This window comes from Necator americanus, chromosome III (genome assembly GCF_031761385.1).
Source record: "Necator americanus strain Aroian chromosome III, whole genome shotgun sequence".
Lineage (NCBI taxonomy): Eukaryota > Metazoa > Nematoda > Chromadorea > Rhabditida > Ancylostomatidae > Necator > Necator americanus.
Window position 1 is genome coordinate 27,757,647 of NC_087373.1, and position 20,013 is coordinate 27,777,659.

At 39.1% G+C, this 20,013-nt stretch overlaps 2 protein-coding genes across 4 annotated transcripts in view; one reads left to right on the forward strand and one right to left on the reverse strand.

The window, feature by feature from the left end:
• RB195_011145 (uncharacterized protein) overlaps positions 1-20,013 on the reverse strand; it is a gene marked incomplete at both ends in the record, with an annotated part of 37,703 nt that overhangs the window by 16,448 nt on the left and 1,242 nt on the right. The gene's annotated exons all lie outside the window — the stretch shown is intronic.
• RB195_011146 (uncharacterized protein) lies at positions 4,783-5,397 on the forward strand (the record flags this gene model as incomplete). The annotated part of the gene is made up of 1 exon (XM_064192447.1): positions 4,783-5,397. One exon carries the CDS (start codon positions 4,783-4,785, stop codon positions 5,395-5,397), a length of 615 nt encoding a protein of 204 aa, XP_064050030.1.

A 20,013-nucleotide genomic window follows, 5' to 3' on the forward strand; every position in this document is an offset into this window, starting at 1 on the left:
CGTAACGAAGTAGTAAGCGTATACGTTTTGATTTCGAATTTTAAACCTTGACTGGTTCCATGATTTAAACAAACAACACCTTGATTCTACATACAACAGCTCATAACAGTTTCACGTTCAAAATTAGCATGTCAACATACCGTGTTCATTAAGCTTCGAATATCACAGCCGTCTTTTTTTTATACCCTCAATTTAGCATCTAAAAATAAAATTAGAGGGCATCGTTTGAGAAAGAATAGCAAACATATTCAGTGCTATTCGTGCAATAAAGACAATTCAATAGTTTTCTTTTTGTCCCCTTATTTAACTTAAAACACTTTCAAAGGACGCGAAATCCTTACGACAGATAGTTCAGTGGCCTCTGCCGATAAGCCTGATCAAAAACTTTTGTTTTGCTTCTCCGCTCTCCCTAACTTTCGAGGTCTTGAAGTACTCCATTTTGTGCTCATTTTCCTTCATTTTAAAGGATTAGTGAAATTGTTAGGAGTTAGTGAGTGACTCGAAAGAAATTGTCATTCTATTAAATATGAAGGGATCACAAATATGAAGAAGTCACTTCAACCATCCCTGGACTCCGATTTCCTTTTAAATCCAACAAACTGCAGCAGTTTTCTACGCTGGTATCTGGGGAAACTTGAAGAAACTTCCACACAACTTTGAGTCCCATGTTCCTTTGTTCATTACAGTTTACTCCAAAGTGCTGCTGGACGAATGCACGGAAAAATCGAAGTGAATGTTAATTAAACAACGAATAGTAGTTGAGTCAAAAAAATGACGATGTGTAATGGAGGGATAAGTGCCTGAGAAATTTCTGAGGTGCGGTCTTTTAAATCGATACCGAGGCGTTTCAACATTAGCGACCGCACACGTCGGCATAGATTGTGCAAATACACCATACTTAAATTTCAATTCGAGTGCTGGACACTGTATAGTCCAATCAGCCAAGTTAAATCAGTCAGTACGATGACAGCACACCCATCTGAGTTAACACTGAGGTCGTGAAGTAGGACTACGTGATACATTCATTATGTGAACGAGACGGCTCCACAACTCAAGCGTCACTTCCTTTGAAAAATATGATCGATTTATTACAATTACAACTTAATTTCAAAAAATAAATTGTACGTTGTTTACACCCTAGAAATATGTCTCCCAACAAAAAAAAAACCTCCAAGCGATATCGTTTTAAACCTAACTTGAGTGACCAGTTTAAATCTATTTCAAAAAAAAATTGTGCACTGTCATGCAATTTTAAAAAACATAGCAGGAATAGAAGATTAAGACAAGATGACATTAAACAATAAAGGATTCCCTGATTCAACAAAATGGTCCTCAAAATGCATTGCTGTTCAGCGATATTAAACTGACATTGCCTACATACAATCCACTATCTTCGGGGTTTTTTTTTTACATTTCTTCGTTCAAGAATATGATTCGAAAACAAAAATCATGTCTATAAGATAACCCTGGTGACAGATGTGTAGGAGGAAAGAGAACTAGTCATCAAATCCCACTGTAACAAGCGCTCAAAATATAAATTCTGGATATAGAATAAAGAAAAAGAAAAAACGCTCCGTCCGACAAAACCGGATGATGTCCCAAAAACTGCTGACAGATCAAATCAAAATGCACATGAGCCACACGATTTCTATAAGTGAAAGAAATTCTATACAATAGTCCACAGTCATTCTTGTGCTGGCTGTATCTAATCAGACTGTATATACAGCAAATCGTCTTTCCAGTTTTGGCGTAGTTGAAGGATGTTCTAGTCCTTGTCATTTCTTTCACATAAACACAAAACATTTAATAGCAAGACGGACTCGTCGAACCACTCATAAGTAGGGCGTGAGTGGTTCTATCTTAAAATTTCCAGAAAAATTTCTCCCGAAAAAATACGGTCTGCAGTAACTACGTAATATTCAAGCATATGTTTTTAGAGGATTTTATAAGAAGCTTGCGTTCCTTATCGAGAAACAAACTTAGCACCTAGTGTTTTCATTATACAGATGGATCAAAACAGTCCATGATGCAGGTATAGACGAGTACATAGAAGCTTATCATGCCCCCACCATCACGTAGCTATCAACGAAGAGTTTTAATGCAACTTCATATAAGTCATAAGGCGAATTCAGGATGAAAACTACAATGAGCTGTCGCTCCTGAACGCCACGTTTCTGCAAAATAGAAGAATTGGGAGAACAGTCCAGAAGAAAAGCCATTCTGTACAGTTATGATATATCCCTCATGTTCGCGACATGAAGCGCTCAATTTTTGGGCCAAATTATTAACTCGGGAACTGGTATATTCAATTTTGCATATCCTTCGAACGATTTTTAACAGTACATACATACTGTCGAGTCGAAATGATGAGATGATGAGGTGTTTGGTGCATTTGCACTATTCGGGTAACGTGTATGTGCCGCAGAAGTTGGAATCTTTTGATATCGATTGGAAATGACTGTGTGTCAGGCATTTCTCAGCCGTCAAACATCAGGATCACTCCACCTGACGACTAGGATTTTTTCAATTGGCTACAGAAACATTTGTTACGAAATTTAAAAAAAAACAAGCCTGCTGAAAGCTTAACTGAGTAACAGTTCCAAAAGATGTAAAGGTTGTGTTCTCAGTTTTGCAGCGATATCTCCTCACTACATACGATAAAATTACGTATGTAATAAGTCAGAAGAACTGATATTTCAGCGAGTGGTATATCCCAAGATCTAATTACAGCAGGCACTTGGTAGTTCTTGGGCTTCCACGCACGCACGCGTGCGCATCGCCACGCATATCCCTCAGAAGAAGATAAATTTAAGAAAATAAAGATACAAATGTCTGAAAGCGACGAAGGAAAGAGAATACTCAATGTGCTAATCTGGATCGTAAGCATCTGTAAGATGCTCATCTAAAGGAACACCAGAGTAGTAGAATAAAAAGCGAAAGGATATCTTCGTCGAGGGATGCATCAGGATCAACCTTAGCACCACTCAAAGCTTAAGCGCGATCTGAGTGACAGATCGGCACGATGTGCGAGGTCATCGGGGTCTACAAGCTCCACCTGTCAAAAATACTGGAGAGGGTTAGATTGCACACAAGGATCCTGTTTTAGCGAACTCAGAATCAAAGAAGTTCGTATTGTATGAAACAATAGTAACGAATAAAGATTATAAGGACTACAAGGGATCGGTTAGCACTTTAGAAAGCCTAAATCGAAGAAATAGCAGTAAGAAAAAAGAATGGTAGAAATGTTTTTTTTAAACGATGTATCCAGACCCAAACAATTCGCTTCAAGAACCGCCAAGTCTGCGAATGTTCAATGTATTTCAAAGATTACAACCATACGATTGTACCTTTCACAGAAATGAAACTAAAATCAATGTGGCACATGAATACCAGTCATAAATGAGACCTCTAGTGTGCAAGATCTAAAGTACAACTTTCTTAGAGAAAAAAGCACGACATATGAGAATGAAATAATGCGGAATTTTGATTGACCACGAAAAAATCGAGTCGAAGGAGCGGGCTGTTAGAGGGGGAGGGGTCAAGAGATACCCGAGTTAAAGGGTGCAGCCGACAAGATAAGACAAGTTAATACAAGTTAGGACAAGTTAACACAAACCTTTTGACACACTTCAAAGTTTTCTCGTACAAACACATATAAATATATAAATGCTACAAAACACGTGCGAACGAGGGACTGAATCCGTCGAGAACGAAGAATTAACAATTAATAAAAATTAGCAGTTAACAACGGCGGATTTCAAAGAAGAATTGGAATCTAGTAGTTATGTCGTCACCACAATCACTACCAAAGAGTACTGGCGTGAAATGTCCCGCTTTGTTACGGAGAAGATTATATGAAAGATATATTTATATATTATGTATATGATATATTTTTCCTGTCGTACGAGTAAAAGTTGGGCATCGAGGTGTTCTCTGGTTATTGATTGCATTCAGGAGTTCCTAGATCACTGGTCAAGCCTTGTGTCATAACTTGTCTTAACTAGTCTTGTCTTGTCGGCTGCACCCAATTAGCTCGCACACCTCCTGAGGCGCACCTTTAAATTTCCTATGAAGCACGAAATACAAGGAACTGAGGGAAATGATTCTACCAAGCTAGCGATAAAATGAATGGAGAGCCACCTCAGTAGCCGAATATGTATGCACGAAATTGCGAATCGTTCTCTCTGCAAGTAATGGTTGAGGCAATAGTTGAGCACCCGGGTAGAAACTAGGATCACGTCCTGATTTTTCATCACCGTTTATTGAATCAAACTTGGATTAAGAAGAAAATATTGCAAGTGATGCTACAGCAGTCATCGAAAAACTGCACGAGATGTTTCTTTTCACCTATGTAACACAGAGATATTACAGAGACAAGCCTAATATCTTCGCGAAGAAGGAAATACTGTATTTTTTTCTGGAAAAAACAAGATAAGGTTAACGATACGTCCGCTGACTGTATGTTTTCAAACAATGCACATTCTGACTGTAAATAAATAGAAACATTCAAATGACATTAATGACTGAAATGGACGATGGATTGAGAGGTGGTGAAATGACCTGACGGGTAGAGGCGACCGAGAGAAGAGTGGGGGGAACATGCGTGAACAAACACACTTCGAGAGCACCTCCCGAAATCAATGACGACGGTTCAACGTCCAATTTCAGGTGACGATGACGCACGAGGGCGGCAAGAAAACAAAGAAAAGGACAAAAGAGACAGAGGATTGACAGTACGACGGTGCGGTAAACCAGGAGAGTTCAAGGAGACCAGAATGGGAGATGCGGATCCAAGGAACAAGAGAAACACTATCCAAAAGCAATCAACATCAGATACCAATTAAAACGACGAAAAAAGTCCATAAGGTCAGAGCGAACAGCGCTGTCAGCTGCGAAACGGGGCCAAGCGCGGGCCGGGGCGGGCAGCGCGCGAGGGACGGAGGGCAGGTTAGCGCCCGGACGGCGAGAGCGGCGCAAGTGCACAGCGGCGACGGAGACGCAGACCGCCGGCTGCAAACACGACGGCGCAGCGAATGCACTGGAGCAGCCGTCGCCGATCCACGGGAGAAGGGAGCTGCACCACCAGCAGCACGGACCCCCGGCCGAGGGGGCTACAGCTCCTCGAACATTCGATCGCTAAGCACCAGCACACCTGTCCACGATTTTCTGCCTTGGATTCAAGAGACCACCGCGGAACCCCACCTGGAAGTGGGTTACGCAAGCAACGCACTCAACCATGCAAGCAGTCTTGTCAATCCGGTGAGTATCGATCGTGCTGGGCCCTGTTCTCGCTCTCGTGGTGCTCTTCCGTACTTCTCACACTATCTTCTAAGGAAGAAACAGAGAGCGAGGAAGAAATCGTTGGAGTTGAGTCCAAATCGTCCAATTTTGCTCTAAGAACGGACCGGAGTGATTTCCCAAAGCTGTACATGAAACTACAGTGCTGGTACTGTAGGAGAAGCACTCAAATGTATCGAGTTTTCAGATGGTTACAGCAATGAGTCGCACACTCAGACAAAATGGCAGGCGACAACCGTCGGCATGTGGTTGCGGCCGAGCCGCGCGCATGCCGCGCCTTTTCGACCCACCGATAACTGATGTCTTGTGAACGGAAGAAAAACTGGTAACAGATAACCAAACAACTGACTTTAATAATGGAAATCTAATAGAAGGTGAACCTTTCGGAAACGACCCCCTAGGTTAAACATTCAGTTAACCCCTGAAGAAATAAAAACTTGAGAACTTGTGACATTTCGGGAGTTTCGCCAATAGAGACTCTAAACCGGTGCAAAAGTAGGTGGGAGGAGAGGGCGACATTTGTCACCTACGAACAGTTTCTGAGCTCTATGGTCGTTTTTGCGCTCAAAAATGCAGTTCAATTAGAGCATCGTTGAGTGCCCCCCACTAACTAAAGCTACCCCCTAAACCTCGCCAAAATCAGATTTTCCGGAGCAGCTACTACGGATAATAGCAAATGAGTGACCAGGTGCCGAACAGTTCAGACGATTCGCTGCATGTCAGCAGCCGCGACGAAGCATGCCGCAAGCCTGGTTGTGTTTTTTCTCCGTGAAAATGACACCAACGTTTCTCTCATTCATATACGATCACAATGATCCAAATTAAGGAAACGTTTTCGACAATTTGCGCAGCCAGCAGTTCAATCAGCATTTTTTGCGGAAAGAAAGCAGAAGTTCCTCCGGTTAAAAACATTCTTTTCACATAGGATCACATTAATCTTAATAATGGTCTCAGCAATGTTTTTCTTCTGTTGTCTTTTGCAACATTCTGTTGGACTTTGCAGCCAGCAGCCTGTCAGTTTCCGCTCTACCCTCATGGTCAAGTGAAAATGGTGATTTCTTCTAATGCGTTAATGTATTTCGGCCGTTCTGCGATGCAGAACAGGGGTGCGTGTAAAGAGGGTCCCGGCGGAATTTCGAGCATGCCTCAGTCATGCCTTGTCAGAGCAATTAGGGGTGTCTAAGAGATTCACTTTTTAGACCTAAATAGTGACTTGTTACCTACCGCTAATCATACTTGCATACGGCTATATAATTACTAATTTAGTAATCGCACCAAAGCAAGAGAAATCCTCACGTAAAAAACGAGATAAGGATATACCTATAGCTTCAATTATGTGACAAAATTTTTCGTTAAAACGAAAATTCCAGCTTTCAAAGTTATGAGAACTATCGTTATCCTGTAACTCGAGTTTTTTAGCTAATTTATTTCTAGGAACCTTTGTATCTCTACTTTTAGATTTAGAGAGAGTTAATTTTAAGATAGACTTTTAAGTGATATAAACAAACTACTGCTTTTTTATTAGACACCAAAATGTATTATTATTATTCCATTTATTATTTTTTAATGTATTATTCTTTACTTATTCATTATTTCAGTCACCACTTTTTACATATTTTGTAACTGGGTTTCTGTTTGTAGGACATTATGGCGGTTTTGTCTTTGAACTACTAGCTTGACCCTTTATCTGCGTATCGGCTTATTCTCCATTCCAATTTTTGCAGAACAGCAGGCCCAGTGTGTCTCCTTGAAGATGTCTAAGGACGAGCGAAAACGTCTAGAAGAAGCTAGCCGCCGCGTGAGTGATAAATCAGCGGCGGACGAGGTCACTGGAGCCTATTTCTACGCTGTAGTTTGACAAGGTGAAGGTTGTCAATCTATAATGAATGACCTTCCTAATCAAGGGCACATTTCATTATCGACCCTTAATCATTGTATTTTTGTCACATCAAGTTGTACTTGTTTTCAACGCACCAAGTCCTAAGTGGTCTTCACTACAGTATCCTGGGGAGATCATATGTCATGCGTACCCTCATATTTGTGGACATGTGGTGCCGGCACTTATGCCGACACGAAGTGACGCAACGCATCTGCTGGAATCCACTCATTCGCCCCGCACTACGTCTCTGTACCCACATGTGGATACTCATTGCAGTCGCTCAACGCAAGTGCCGTTGAATACGGCGCTGATTTCAGCAGTTGAGCACGTTTTCCATCGTGAATTGAGATAACATGTACTAGTGAAGTAGAAACTGGTAGTAATCCAAAAAACAATTAGCTGGCAATGAAGAACGTGCGAGTGTAAAAAAGTGTAAGAAAAAGGTAACGTTGAAAGAATAGCGCATAAACGTTTCTCTGTTTCGCCCGGAGGTCAACTTTTGGCCTTGGAGCGTGTCCTCGCTTCTGAAATTTATATACGTTTGTCTAAGCGGCAAACTTTCAATGGAAACTTATTTTCACTGCTTGATACAAGGCAAAAATCTTCGCAAAACAAAATAGTGTGCCTATATGATTTGCTTTTTGGATTTCTTACTTCATGGAGTCCTGATGTTCTCCTAGAATGTGAGTAGAAGAGATACCTTCTTTGGAGTGAGTGACAATAAACTCTGGAGAATCCGATCGGTTTTTTTTTTCAACCCCGCTAATTACCACAAATACTGAGCTATTACGAACGCTAATAGGATTTTCAGCAGAAAACTTTATCATCAAAAAAAGGTGCTCAGCTTAACGATCCAGTTTTCTCGGTTCAAGCAGTTGCCATAACTCTACATGTCTGCGTTTTATTTGCGACACGAATGCATCGCCTTCGGAAGGACTGCGCGTCGAACGGGAATAGTTGTGCCGAACGCGTTGCGTTTGTCCTCCGCTGGGGCAAATATCAGAGACCATGAACGACAAAGAATAAACCATAGCATTCTTACAACGTTTGAAATATGTAGCGAAATTACCTAACTGCAGCATTTACTACTTTTAAAACAACGCGCACTTGATTAAGAAAAAACAATTTAAAAAAAACATGTTATGAAAGTATTTTCTCGATCTCCAACTGTGCACAAAAGCGGTACCGTTGCCATTGCCGTGTTTTTATGAAATTGTAGGTGAAGCGCGAAAACCGCGCCAACCCTTACCATAACGGATATGCGTGGGTGTGAGTTTTATCTAGTGGGAACAACTGCTAAGAAATCTTCAACCATTTCCTGGAAACTAAAGAAAAGTTCTGTCATAAACATGGAATTCAGTAACCAGCACTAAAACTCTCCATTAACAACTTTTATTTGTCAGAGTGGACCTCATAACCTCAAGTTTCTAGACTCTTCTTCGAGTTCAACGCATTTAGGTGAAGAAATAATTTTTCATAGATTTCAATGCAAAACAAAACGGAAACAGGTAATATTTCCAGGGAAAGTTGAACACGATTAATTTTTCCTTTTTTTTCTTACGTTGCTAAGTTGCACTCAAATTGCTGAACTTCCTTCATGACAGCCATAGGAATGCAACTATCAGATTCTTTTTGTGATTTCTATCGTTGAATTACAAATAAAATTTCAAATTCCGAATACATAAAGTGGGACATAACGATATAATAGGATAAAAAATATAATGAAGAAAAATATAATGAATTTCAGATAGGTTTCAAGTGTCTCGCTGATATGCCCAGCAGCAACCGAAATGCAATTAAGACCACCGGGCAATTATAGGGCAGGCGCGTAGCGTTGTCAGTTCAGTGTTTAATGGTACATAAAATTAATTCCACTAAATCTTATTAGGGTTCTATTCTCAATGGTTGATTAGATGCGGTTCATGCTGAACAGATGCAGATGCATTTGAAGGGAGGACCGCTAATTTAGCGGTACAAGATTTTTCGACGGTAAATGTCCTCAGCCTTGATTTGAAAGCTGAGCTCGTTGATTATACGTTGATTTCAAGCAATATATTCCGATAAAAACATGTATATATTGCTTTTCTGTTGAAATATGAAACAAATAGCTGATGTTTGGAAAATCGCTTGTTTTTCAACAATTTCAGACCATAAACAGACTTTGAAGTTCATTGGCTGAAACGCTTGGACTTAGGTGATATGGAAGAAGTCTCTGCTATTTCCCACCGTTTCCTATTGCGGACGAAACTCCTAATTTTCACGTGAAATTCAAAGTAAACATGAATGCGAGTAATTCGAACCCTTCTCCTAACATCTGTTATTCTACACCACCACCACCACCAACCATAACAACTCTATGTACGTGAAAAGATTGATAGCCACTTGCCCTTATGAGACTATGGGGTTTTCCGACATTTCACGTACCCTTCTGCACCATAAATTTCCAACAACTGCCGCAAATTATCCTCTGCACTTATGGGATCCCAAAGAATTTTCTTCTTGCAGGAAATACTTTATTGGTGGTATTTTGTAGAATGCAACATAAATCACGCTAATTTTATCTCATTAAAGAAAAAAAAAGAAGAGATAATTAATCATGGGAAGAAACAGAAAGGAAAAGTGCTTCTTGGCTCCTAAATTATCGATCGAAGTAACGGTCTAGAAAAGTGGAATATGTGGCCATCCTCCACTTTAGTCACATCATTTTAATCGCACTCATCCATTTTAACTACACTTGTACTATAGCAGTTCTCTCAAACTAATTATTAAATGTAAAACCTTAGGAAAAATTATAGGATTTTCCCAGAATATGCACATAAGGTTCAGAGAACATGAAGTCGCCACTGGGCACGCATATATTACGAAAATCCTGCATTTCGGTCATGAATTTATGAGGATTTTTCTTCTGAAAAAAGCAAGGTAACTTAAACCTTTCTATAAAATTGCAAAGACTTTCTCAATAACTTAAAATACATTTTTTTTTCCAACATAAACTATTTCTCAAACATTTTCTCTCGTAGAACGATGAACATTTGATTTCTCATTCAATAAATTTATATGGATAGATCCTTGCGCTTTACACAAAATTTCTTTCAGAAAGTTATCTCATAGCTTCTCATTTGTTTCCCTGGAACTATTTATTGCCCGCCTCCTTATCAACATATGGTCGACCATATCACATGAGGTCACGGGCACTTCATCAGCTAATTACGGGTGCAGTGCATTTCTTACGAAATGCTTCTCTCCAATCTTGCAAAAAAAAAACAAAGAAAAAAGACACAGATGCAGTAAAGGGGACGGTGTGTAGTTGAGTTGTGAAAAAATCAAAAAATTTACCAGAGTCTATCAGTAATGTTCAGAATGAAAGTAATCTAAAGGTTGGCTGTCTTGAAATACATTTTGTTACTTTTAAATTTAGAATATGGATTGCAAACTCCTTTGGAACATGATTGCAAGCAAAAAATCCCATGTAAAGGAGTGGGACCTACCAAAAATGGATAGAATTCCTGAGATGGGATTTTTTGATGACTATCGTGTTAGCCTGATCGTGGATATCAAAATGGGCTTGTTAGAGTTGGATCTCTCTTATTTTTCTATATTTTTCAAGTTTTGCTGTAAGGTCACACTCCATAATAAAGAACTAATGTTTAGTATTATATATATATATATATATATATATATATATATATATATGCACATATTATATATATATGAAGTATTTTACGTGAGGATCCATCCAATGAATAGTTAAATTTTTGCGTTGATATTGTGATCTTTAGACAACAGTGTTTGAAATAAACCAAACAAAAAAAAAACAAAATGCAATTGAACAAAAATACAAAAACCAGTGGAATTTGAATGGAAATAATGTCAAGTTAAACAACATAATATTTTTGCAGGCCGGAAAAGGCGATGTATTGTTATTGTTTTGTATTGGAACTGAGAACATCATCGTGAAACTCTGGCACTAGAACCTTGAATATTCGTGCTTTCAAATCCGAGAATGCTTCTTAGACTCTCAACGATTTTCAAAATTTTTTAGATCGAAGATAAATTTTAAGTTTAATTTTAAATTAGATGGTTTTTCAAAGAGAATTTTGCAGCGATGAAGGAGGAATGCATGCATTTATTATGCAGCTTTCGTCTGTGGTCGTATTCATAGATGGGTTTGCTGTGAGTGTCCAAATTCCAGAGCCTACAGGTGCAGAACTAGTTAAACTGGTAAATCGGTTGGTCAAATTAGGCGTGCAGCATTGACCCCTCTGATTATGGTAAAATCATAAAGGCAACAATAAAGACTAAAAATTAAAAAGGATGAATTGTATGCATTCCTCATTTATCGCTATAAAAAAACTAAAATCCATCTAATTTTTATTATTCGTAGGCAATAATCAAGATTTCCACAGTAATTAGAAGGAATGGAAGAGTAATTAGGACAGGAGCATATTTTATGACATTATGGTGAAACTACAGGTCACTCACGATGCTTAAAGCAAAATAAAACAACATGATAATAATAAAATTACGATGGTAAAAATAATAGTAGCATAATCCTCATAATTGTTAGATTGTTCAGAAGATATAAAGTGGATTCTAAATGGAATCTATTATCGCTGCTGGAGTCCAGGACGTTTCTAGCACCGTCGTTCGCCGCATAAATCACTTGCTCTGTTTTTCTCTTCAATCGTTTCTTTGCTGGCGCACGATAGCGAGAAGAAAAGAATTAAAAAATTCTGTCCAGGGATTACTCGAACAATGTCAGCATAATCTGTGATTTTATCGTCGCAAAAATTTCTCACCACCTTCCCGAATTTTGTTTTCCAAAACGGCACAAGGGACCCCAGAATACAGTATTCTCCATCCACATAGCAAAAAAAAGACTAATAATCATGCAGAAGCGCTTTTCCTGCATGATTCGCATCTACGGATCCGGTTCGTTGAACGGCTAATATGCACAGCGTTGGACCCACTAAACGATATGATCTTGGAATCTTTTTCCAAGGAGAGTCACGTATAAGTGCCGCCTTATGGTGTTTTTCCAAGTCTGTATACAAGTATTAAGTCTCCAGACATCTATTTTGACTCCGCATAGATTCAAGGGTTTGGGGAGGAAGTCTGGATCAATTTGATTTGAGCACTTGTATTTATTGATATTCATATTCATATCAGGACCCGCCGCCCCTACGCCTCTGGTATCGACACGAACTTTTTTGTATGCAGCGTTGTTTGAAAGGATGGGTATAGCAAAGTGGTAGAAGGTCACCACTATGTCTTCGTGGTCGATGGTTCGACACCCGCCAAGGCCAACCAAGCCTTTCAACTCGTCGAGGTCGGTGAAATGGTGCCAAATTTGCCTTCAAAGATAATGTCGCTGACTTGATACAAAGGCTGTTGTTCGCAATTCACATTGAATAGCCCAGACACGCGTTCGTAAACCTTACACGATTCTGATTTGAAGTCGAACACACTGGCACATTCTGAATCTGGGATTCATCAACGGTAAGGATTTCGACTTTTAGTTCTCTGGAGCATCATTAATTTCTCAAAGAATCCTTACGAATCACTGAGAAATATAGTTCAAAATCGAAATCGGTTTACAGTATGCAGCATGACAAAGGATTTCACTAAAGATGGATAACACCGTACGAAGTGTGTATGTGTGTGTATCCGGATGCTGTGCATCTGCTGCGTCCTTGGACGGCCTCCCCGAACGACTGACTCTCGTACACTCCAATCTCTTCAGCATTTATGTATATCGCCGCTCCGTAATTAGCTGAATGGAGAGACCATGGCCGAGTTGCGAACCCAGATGTTCAGTTCACAGCGGGGATCTACAATGTATCGTCGATGCTGTGCAAAAATCGGGAGTGCGAGTTACAGAGGAGTTCCATTCCGAAAAAAGATACAATACAGGAGGTGTTCCACATTTGAACCCCTATACTTCTGGTAACTTTTTAGGCAAATTAAAGCATTCGAAAGGAAATCTTGTTAATTTTCATGTGCGTGTAAGTAAATCCATGTATCCACTTCTTCTGGCGGTTGTAGAGGGTCTAGGATGTGATCCTAGCCGCTCGATAAACATCTTATTGTCCGAAAATGCTAGATCGTAGCTTGAAGTGGGTTTGCTTGCGCTATCTTCACATTCGAAGCCTATGTTCGAAGGGTTATACAGTTCAGAATGTCTCTACTTCATGGATATTTCCTCTACAGTACAACCGAAACGATAGAAATTTTGTATTAGTAAGAAAAACGCGAAAAAAAGGAATGAAAAATAGAGCACGTACGGATTTATACTGACATTCGCTTGAAGAAAGAAAAGAAGGATTGAAATTTTGCCATTACATTTTGCTTAGAGACCTCAACGAATAAGGTAAGGAAAGAAGGAGGAGGAAAAGAAAAACCGTCGCAGCGAAACCATGCAGAAAATAAAAAAACGCACCTAAACAACTTGTTTACTTTTGTCCTCTACTGACTATTTAGCGGTATCAGAGAAAAGCATATTTGGCTTAAAAACCATCAAATACTGTGCATCAACAGAATTCTTCATCTGTTTACAAGAATTTGAAATCACAATAGAGGATGAGTGAGCGTAGAACGCAAAAAATTCGCAAACAGAAAATATTGAAATATCCAGGTTTGGCGAAAAAAAAATGTATTGCTGATAGCCATGGTCAGCGCCAAAAACGTTCATCCCAATGAACGCGACGCGTCTATCGCAACAGATGTTTATCCCCTGCTGAACACACACTTTTCTTCCTTCTGATTTGCTACAACCGCGAAGATGCATCGCAGTTGTTTGTTCGAACACATTCAGTAAATAGTATATTTTTTAGTTTCTCTATTGAAAAATGTTCTATAGAAATTATTCTTCTCTTCAAAATTGTCCTCATTTCACCTGCCAGCGGTCTTTCTTCCACCTCGCTTGAGACTTCGAAGATATTCCTTTTGTTGCTGACTTTACCAGCGAATATATAAAATATAAATATAATATAATATAACAATGTAATACAATGTAAAATAATATGATATAAAATAATAATATGTAATTTAATATAATATAATGTACAAATATAAATTCTAAAATATGAATGAAAGCAAGCAAGTACCAGAAATTTATAAGCAGGTAACAGTAGTCTAATCACTTATAGGTGTAGGATCCGCTGAAAAAACCCATCCCTTATTTTCTTTAAAAAATCGAAAAAATCTCGGGGACTTTCTGGATAGTGTAGGGAACGTTTCGAATCAGAGATTCCTTTTTTTCAGTTTCCTTTACACAAGAAATATTTAGTTCAAGCAATAGATTAAGTTCACTCGATGAATTTTCGCATTAAATATATGCACAGCACAGACGATTTGCTTCAACCGAAACAAAAAAAAACATTGTGAGGAAAACAAACAGTCCTCAGATACTACAGACACTATTCAGATTTGACCATCTGTCAGCGGGCGGATGAGAGCACCGGCAGCAAAGAGCAGATGCTCGTCGTACTTATCGGCACCGACTGACCTCACCTCGTGATGCAGAACGGATCCGATGCAATCATCACCCACAGTACATGGCGCATGAATTAAAGCAAGGTCACCACCACGCTTAAGTCGCGGACGCTCACTTCACGTTGGTTACAGCATGGAATGGTCATTTCGTTCCACAGTTGCGAGTTCAAAGATCAACTGACGGTCAGGATTCTCGGAGGGAATGAGCAAAGTAGTGAACAAAAGAAAGAGTGAATGAACGAAAAGAATCAGGATTGAGAAAAAAAGACGAAGGAGAAAAAGACGCTTAGCAACAGCTTTTAGTCCGATGAAAATTCCAGTTAACTAAAGGAGATTGCCATTCTATTTTCCAAAGTATTGAATATTTATTAGTGGAATTAGAAAGCTATTCACTAAACACTTTCAAAAAGCATTGGACATAGGCTTAACCAGGCAAGTGTTCACTACATGTTATGTTCCTTGTTTTTCTTCCACTTCACTAAAGAATCCAAGAATGAAGGGAAAGAACGAAGGAAAAAAGAAATGAATAAATACGCGGTATTTAAACATCTTATTATATATCAATAAAAAGCAACATCATCGCTAATTTTCTTCCAAAAAACTCCTCAAAAGAAAGCGAGGATCAAATTTCTTACATTAATAATGTATAGGATTCGAGTTTTTTCTTTTGTTTTCTTTTTCCAATCTCTTAGTATTGATTGCTTGTGGGTGGCTATATTTCACAATCGAACGTTGAAAACGAATGTTATTAACAACAATTTCCCTTTCTCCGCTTTTTCCGTTATTTCTTCATTTATGTGAACAATCGGCATCGATCCTAGACGGATGGAATGACTGGAATCTCAAACAGCGAATTGAATTGACGGTTCTGAACGCCTATATCACATCTTTCACACTACAAAAAGGCGTGAAAGAATGGAAACATCTATTTTAATCATATTCTTTGAAGTCCCATAATGCCCATCACCTCAGAGGACGACCAGCTTTGAAACCTCAAGAAATCAAATCAACAGTAGCGATCCTTTACCATTTTATACTCTTTAACGAAGTGGAATGCAAAACCTTTAAAATGCACTAATGCAGAGAAGAAACAAAGGTAACCATTTTACTGAAAACGATCCAGTAAAAATTACAAATGCCAACCAATGATAAACACCAGCAGACGCTGCAACAAAGTTTCAATGAAAAAGATCCAAGATAGGAGGGCAGAAGTTCAAAACACCATGGATAGTTGAAGAATTTAGAAAAATCAGAAATTTTGAATAAAAATCCGACTACGTTTGGGGGCGTACTATTTGAGTAGCGTTTTCTGCAGGGATATTCCTATTGACAGGAAGAAGGACATGAGAACGAAAGTCGTCTTGAGTTATCTTGATTCATTTCTCATTTTATTTATTTGTTTTTGGAAAGCATTGCCTTCCTTCGAAGGATTGGAAAAGTTCCTTTTCTGTCCCGGGAAAAATTCTGACATGACGTTTTTTATTAGTTCTTATTTTTTACATTTTTTAGTCTCGTTTAGTTTTTCAAACAACGTTAGGTCTTTAACGTTTCGAGAACTTTTTTCTTTGCAAATTTTTTCCTGACAGTCAAGAGATGTAATTCCGTGATCAAGATTTGAGAGTGCATGTCACCACTCGAACGACTTAACAATAGTATCCGCATATCGTAACCATGACCCTGATACTTTTCCAGACCCTGGTTCGACCTCGGCACCAGGCACCTCCATAGAATGGTGGCCTATCGCACGAGAAGTGTCCATGAACGTCACTTGCGCTGAAAACTACCGCACTAGTCATTGTGAATGAGTCATACTAATTACCAACGCGGATTTGGAGATTTCCTAGGAGAAGACATTATGCTGTGTGAGAGCCTCTCCTCAAAAATGTGAGATTATCACTTCTTCTAAATTCCCATCTAATGAAGTAAAAGATGGAATACGGTGAATAATATGAAAAGTTAAATTAAAATAACAAATAAATACGAATATTTAAATAAATATATTTCTTTTAAGTAAATATACTTCCTGTAAATATATTTCTTATTCTTGTATCCCTGTAAATCCCCGTAAATATTCTATAAATAGTAAGTAGTAAATATTTCTATACTTATATTATATTACATTTTCTATATTTATATTATAAAATCCCTGTGAATAAATTTCTTTTCGCTTATCTAGAAATGTTCTTACAGCTCGATCAAAGGGTGTTGTGACATACGATACGAACAAGATGGTCAAGGAAAAATCGCTCACGAAATGTCAAAACATCACAAAAAGCTCTTCAGCGAACATTCATAAAAAAAGCGTGGAGATTATTCCTCTGAACCGTACAATGTTTTTCAAAGAATCAACATCAAACAGTACTTTTGGTAGAAATTAGTAGGTAGTATGAAAACCGGCGCTCAATCCAAGGTACCCTCCATATACTCATCCATCAAAGGCGATGACGAGTTCATCTTCTAAAAAGCATAGCGACCACCACCATTACTCCATTCAAACTCGATCCCTTTTAAAAGCGAAGCCATTCTCGGGAATAAAATCATTTGTAAGCGTATTTAAAGGATAAAAGGATGAAATCCACGGAGTCCTTTCAATCCCTTTGGGTCAATGCGATCGACTTCTACTCGGAATCGTTTCAGGGTTGTGAACGCGCATACGGTGCACATCTACTTACAGTCGAGCTGATCTATTAGTGTTTTCATTCCAAGGCATCTATAAGAAAGGATAGCAGAAAAGATAGTGAAAAATTAGAAAAAGATAAAAGGAGAGTGTGAAAGAGGGTTGAGGGGGGGCACTCAATACCGCTTCAATCGAAATGTATTCCAACTGCTCATAGAGCGCAAAAAATCGTTCCTAGAACACAAAAATTGTCCTCAAAAACTGTCAAATGCGGATTGCAGCGAAACCATCTCTCAGCTCAGCTATTTTTGGTCCTTTTGTTAGTTGAAAGCACCAGATGGTATGACTTAGCTATTTACTTCCAGAAAGCGTGTTTGAAGAGTTTGAAGAAGTTAAAGGATTAGTAGATCCAACTTTATTTTCTTTTTCTCTTGGTAGCTTTAACCAACATGCCGTGGATTCTTAAGGGCACTTATGTTTAGGTTTCAGGGCCCCGATTGACGCAGCTATTCACTTCCACTGTCGATTGATGAACGCCTTCCCCAAGGGGAAAGCCATGCGACAGTTAAGGATGGTTTTTTGTGCTCTAGAGACGATTTTGCGCTCTAGTGCGCACTTCGAATGCAGTTCGATTGGAGCGGTGTTGAGGGTCTTCCTCCAACTACTTTTTGCCCTTCCTAGTCCCTCAAATGTGATTCTAAGGACGGATGAAGGGCTTGGTTGGCCAAGAGAGGTTTTGAAACATATCACTGCATCGCAGCGTTTCTACACAAAATTGATTCAGGAGTCTAGCGAAAGCCTCATATGTACAGATCATATACACAAATTCATGACTAGCACAGCAATGGTCAACAAATTTTTGAAGAACTAGAACTAAAACTATTTTTATAATTTCAAAGTTAGATGTGAAAAGCGATGTTATTTATCTTAATAGACGTCTTTTCTAAGATAAGTAGACGTTTCTAACCCCAACTTTCAACAAGTACCAGGATGATGTAGGAAATGAATAGTGTTGTACGAGACGAAGTTCAAAGCTTAGAACTGGACCACCAGAACAGCTTCGACGATAATTTTGGTTCAGTTGCGAGCAGTGCTGCCAGAAAATCTTTGAAGAAATACTAACGCTGTGAAACTAAACTCGTATGAAAAAAGTCAAGTGAAGGAGAAACTAAACTAAAGTGGAAAGACGTAGGAATAGTCGATCGGAAACGTGGAAGGGGTGAATGTTAAAGCATTGATTGGGCGTAGTCATTTCAAATCTGTGAAATCTTCTAATTTTTATAGATAGTAAGGGTTTTTTTATAGACAGAATCACACTTTTTGTTCTTTTTCTTGTGTTTTTTGTTGTTTTTTTTGTGTTTGTTTCCTTTTTTCCTCAACCTCATTTTCATAAACAGAAACTGTACATCCACACATGTGTTGTAATTAAGGCAGCGTATCACGGAACTTTGGAATCTGTGGGCGAATATAGAGTTCGAGTTGTAGATTACAAGTATGAGACCCGCTCAAGTTCCTCTGATCATCCTGAAAAACGGGAGGAAACCCAATTGATTTTCAACCACTTGTGGATGCGGGGCGTGTGCAAGGGATGGGGGGAGGTTTTGACGCACCTCGTAGGTACCGAATGCGTCTTTGTCACCATTTTTCAGGACGATTAGCAGGAACTGAGAGGGGCCCCGGTTATACTCGTCAACAACAAGACCTCAACATAGTCAATTTTTTGATGTGCTTTAAAGTGCACCTTCGTGCATTTCAGATGTATGCGCGCTTCTTATCGTATCTACCGATCAAAAACATCAGTGCAATGGCAAAACAAAGTGCTAAAGTCGTCTGAAAGACTGTTCAGTACAGGTTTTTACAGTTTTCGCACGATATTCTTGGCAGTTGCTTTCTTCTCTTCTAATTCATGCGAAATTTATACTTTTCAATGCCTGTCCTATCAGTCACTACATTACCGGTTTTGATTCATTTCACTTATCAGAGAATGCCGTCACAGAAGTCAACGAATGCAAACAAGGCGATTCCCTTCACCTGGAGTAAAAACTGAGATCGTTTTGTTTCTGCTAAGCACCGCAACCCTCTTAAATTTCTTACTGTGCGATCTTTGAAAGAAAAATATGTCTCTCTTGGTGTTAGTGAGCAGATGTACAGAGCGTGAATTTTGGTCCGAACTTAAAAATGACTTTGGTGCTTCGGCTGAAATTTACATACTTTTTATGTCTAACGCTAATTCCTTCTCTCAAGGTCTGTACTCAGGAAAATCCTCAATATTAGGCACATTTTACTTGAGTAAGATTCCGTACGTAATTTGCAAGAATCGCAACTAACACATTTTATAAACAACCCATGAATCAGGGAATTCATTAACACCACAAACTCAAGGACATCGTACCACGAAATTGACGAAGTGGAGATCTCAGGCAAAAAGGATTAAGTGTGTAGATCAAGAGTATGAACGCGATCACGCCAGCCCCTCCCGCCTCAGAATGAGAAACGGCTTAGTGATCAAATTTTTCTACGAGGCACCTAGAAACGCTACGTCTGCGTGTGCAAGCGCATGTGCACCGTCTGCTAGTGAAAATACCAACGAGAACCAGCGGGCTGCTGATGCTGTCTCTCTCGATCGTTGCACCCCCATCTTCCGTGGATCACAACACTGTCAGTTTCGCAACATGCTGCTTTTAAGTTTGTCGGATGATGCAACCCTTTATGCCCTAAAACTGTT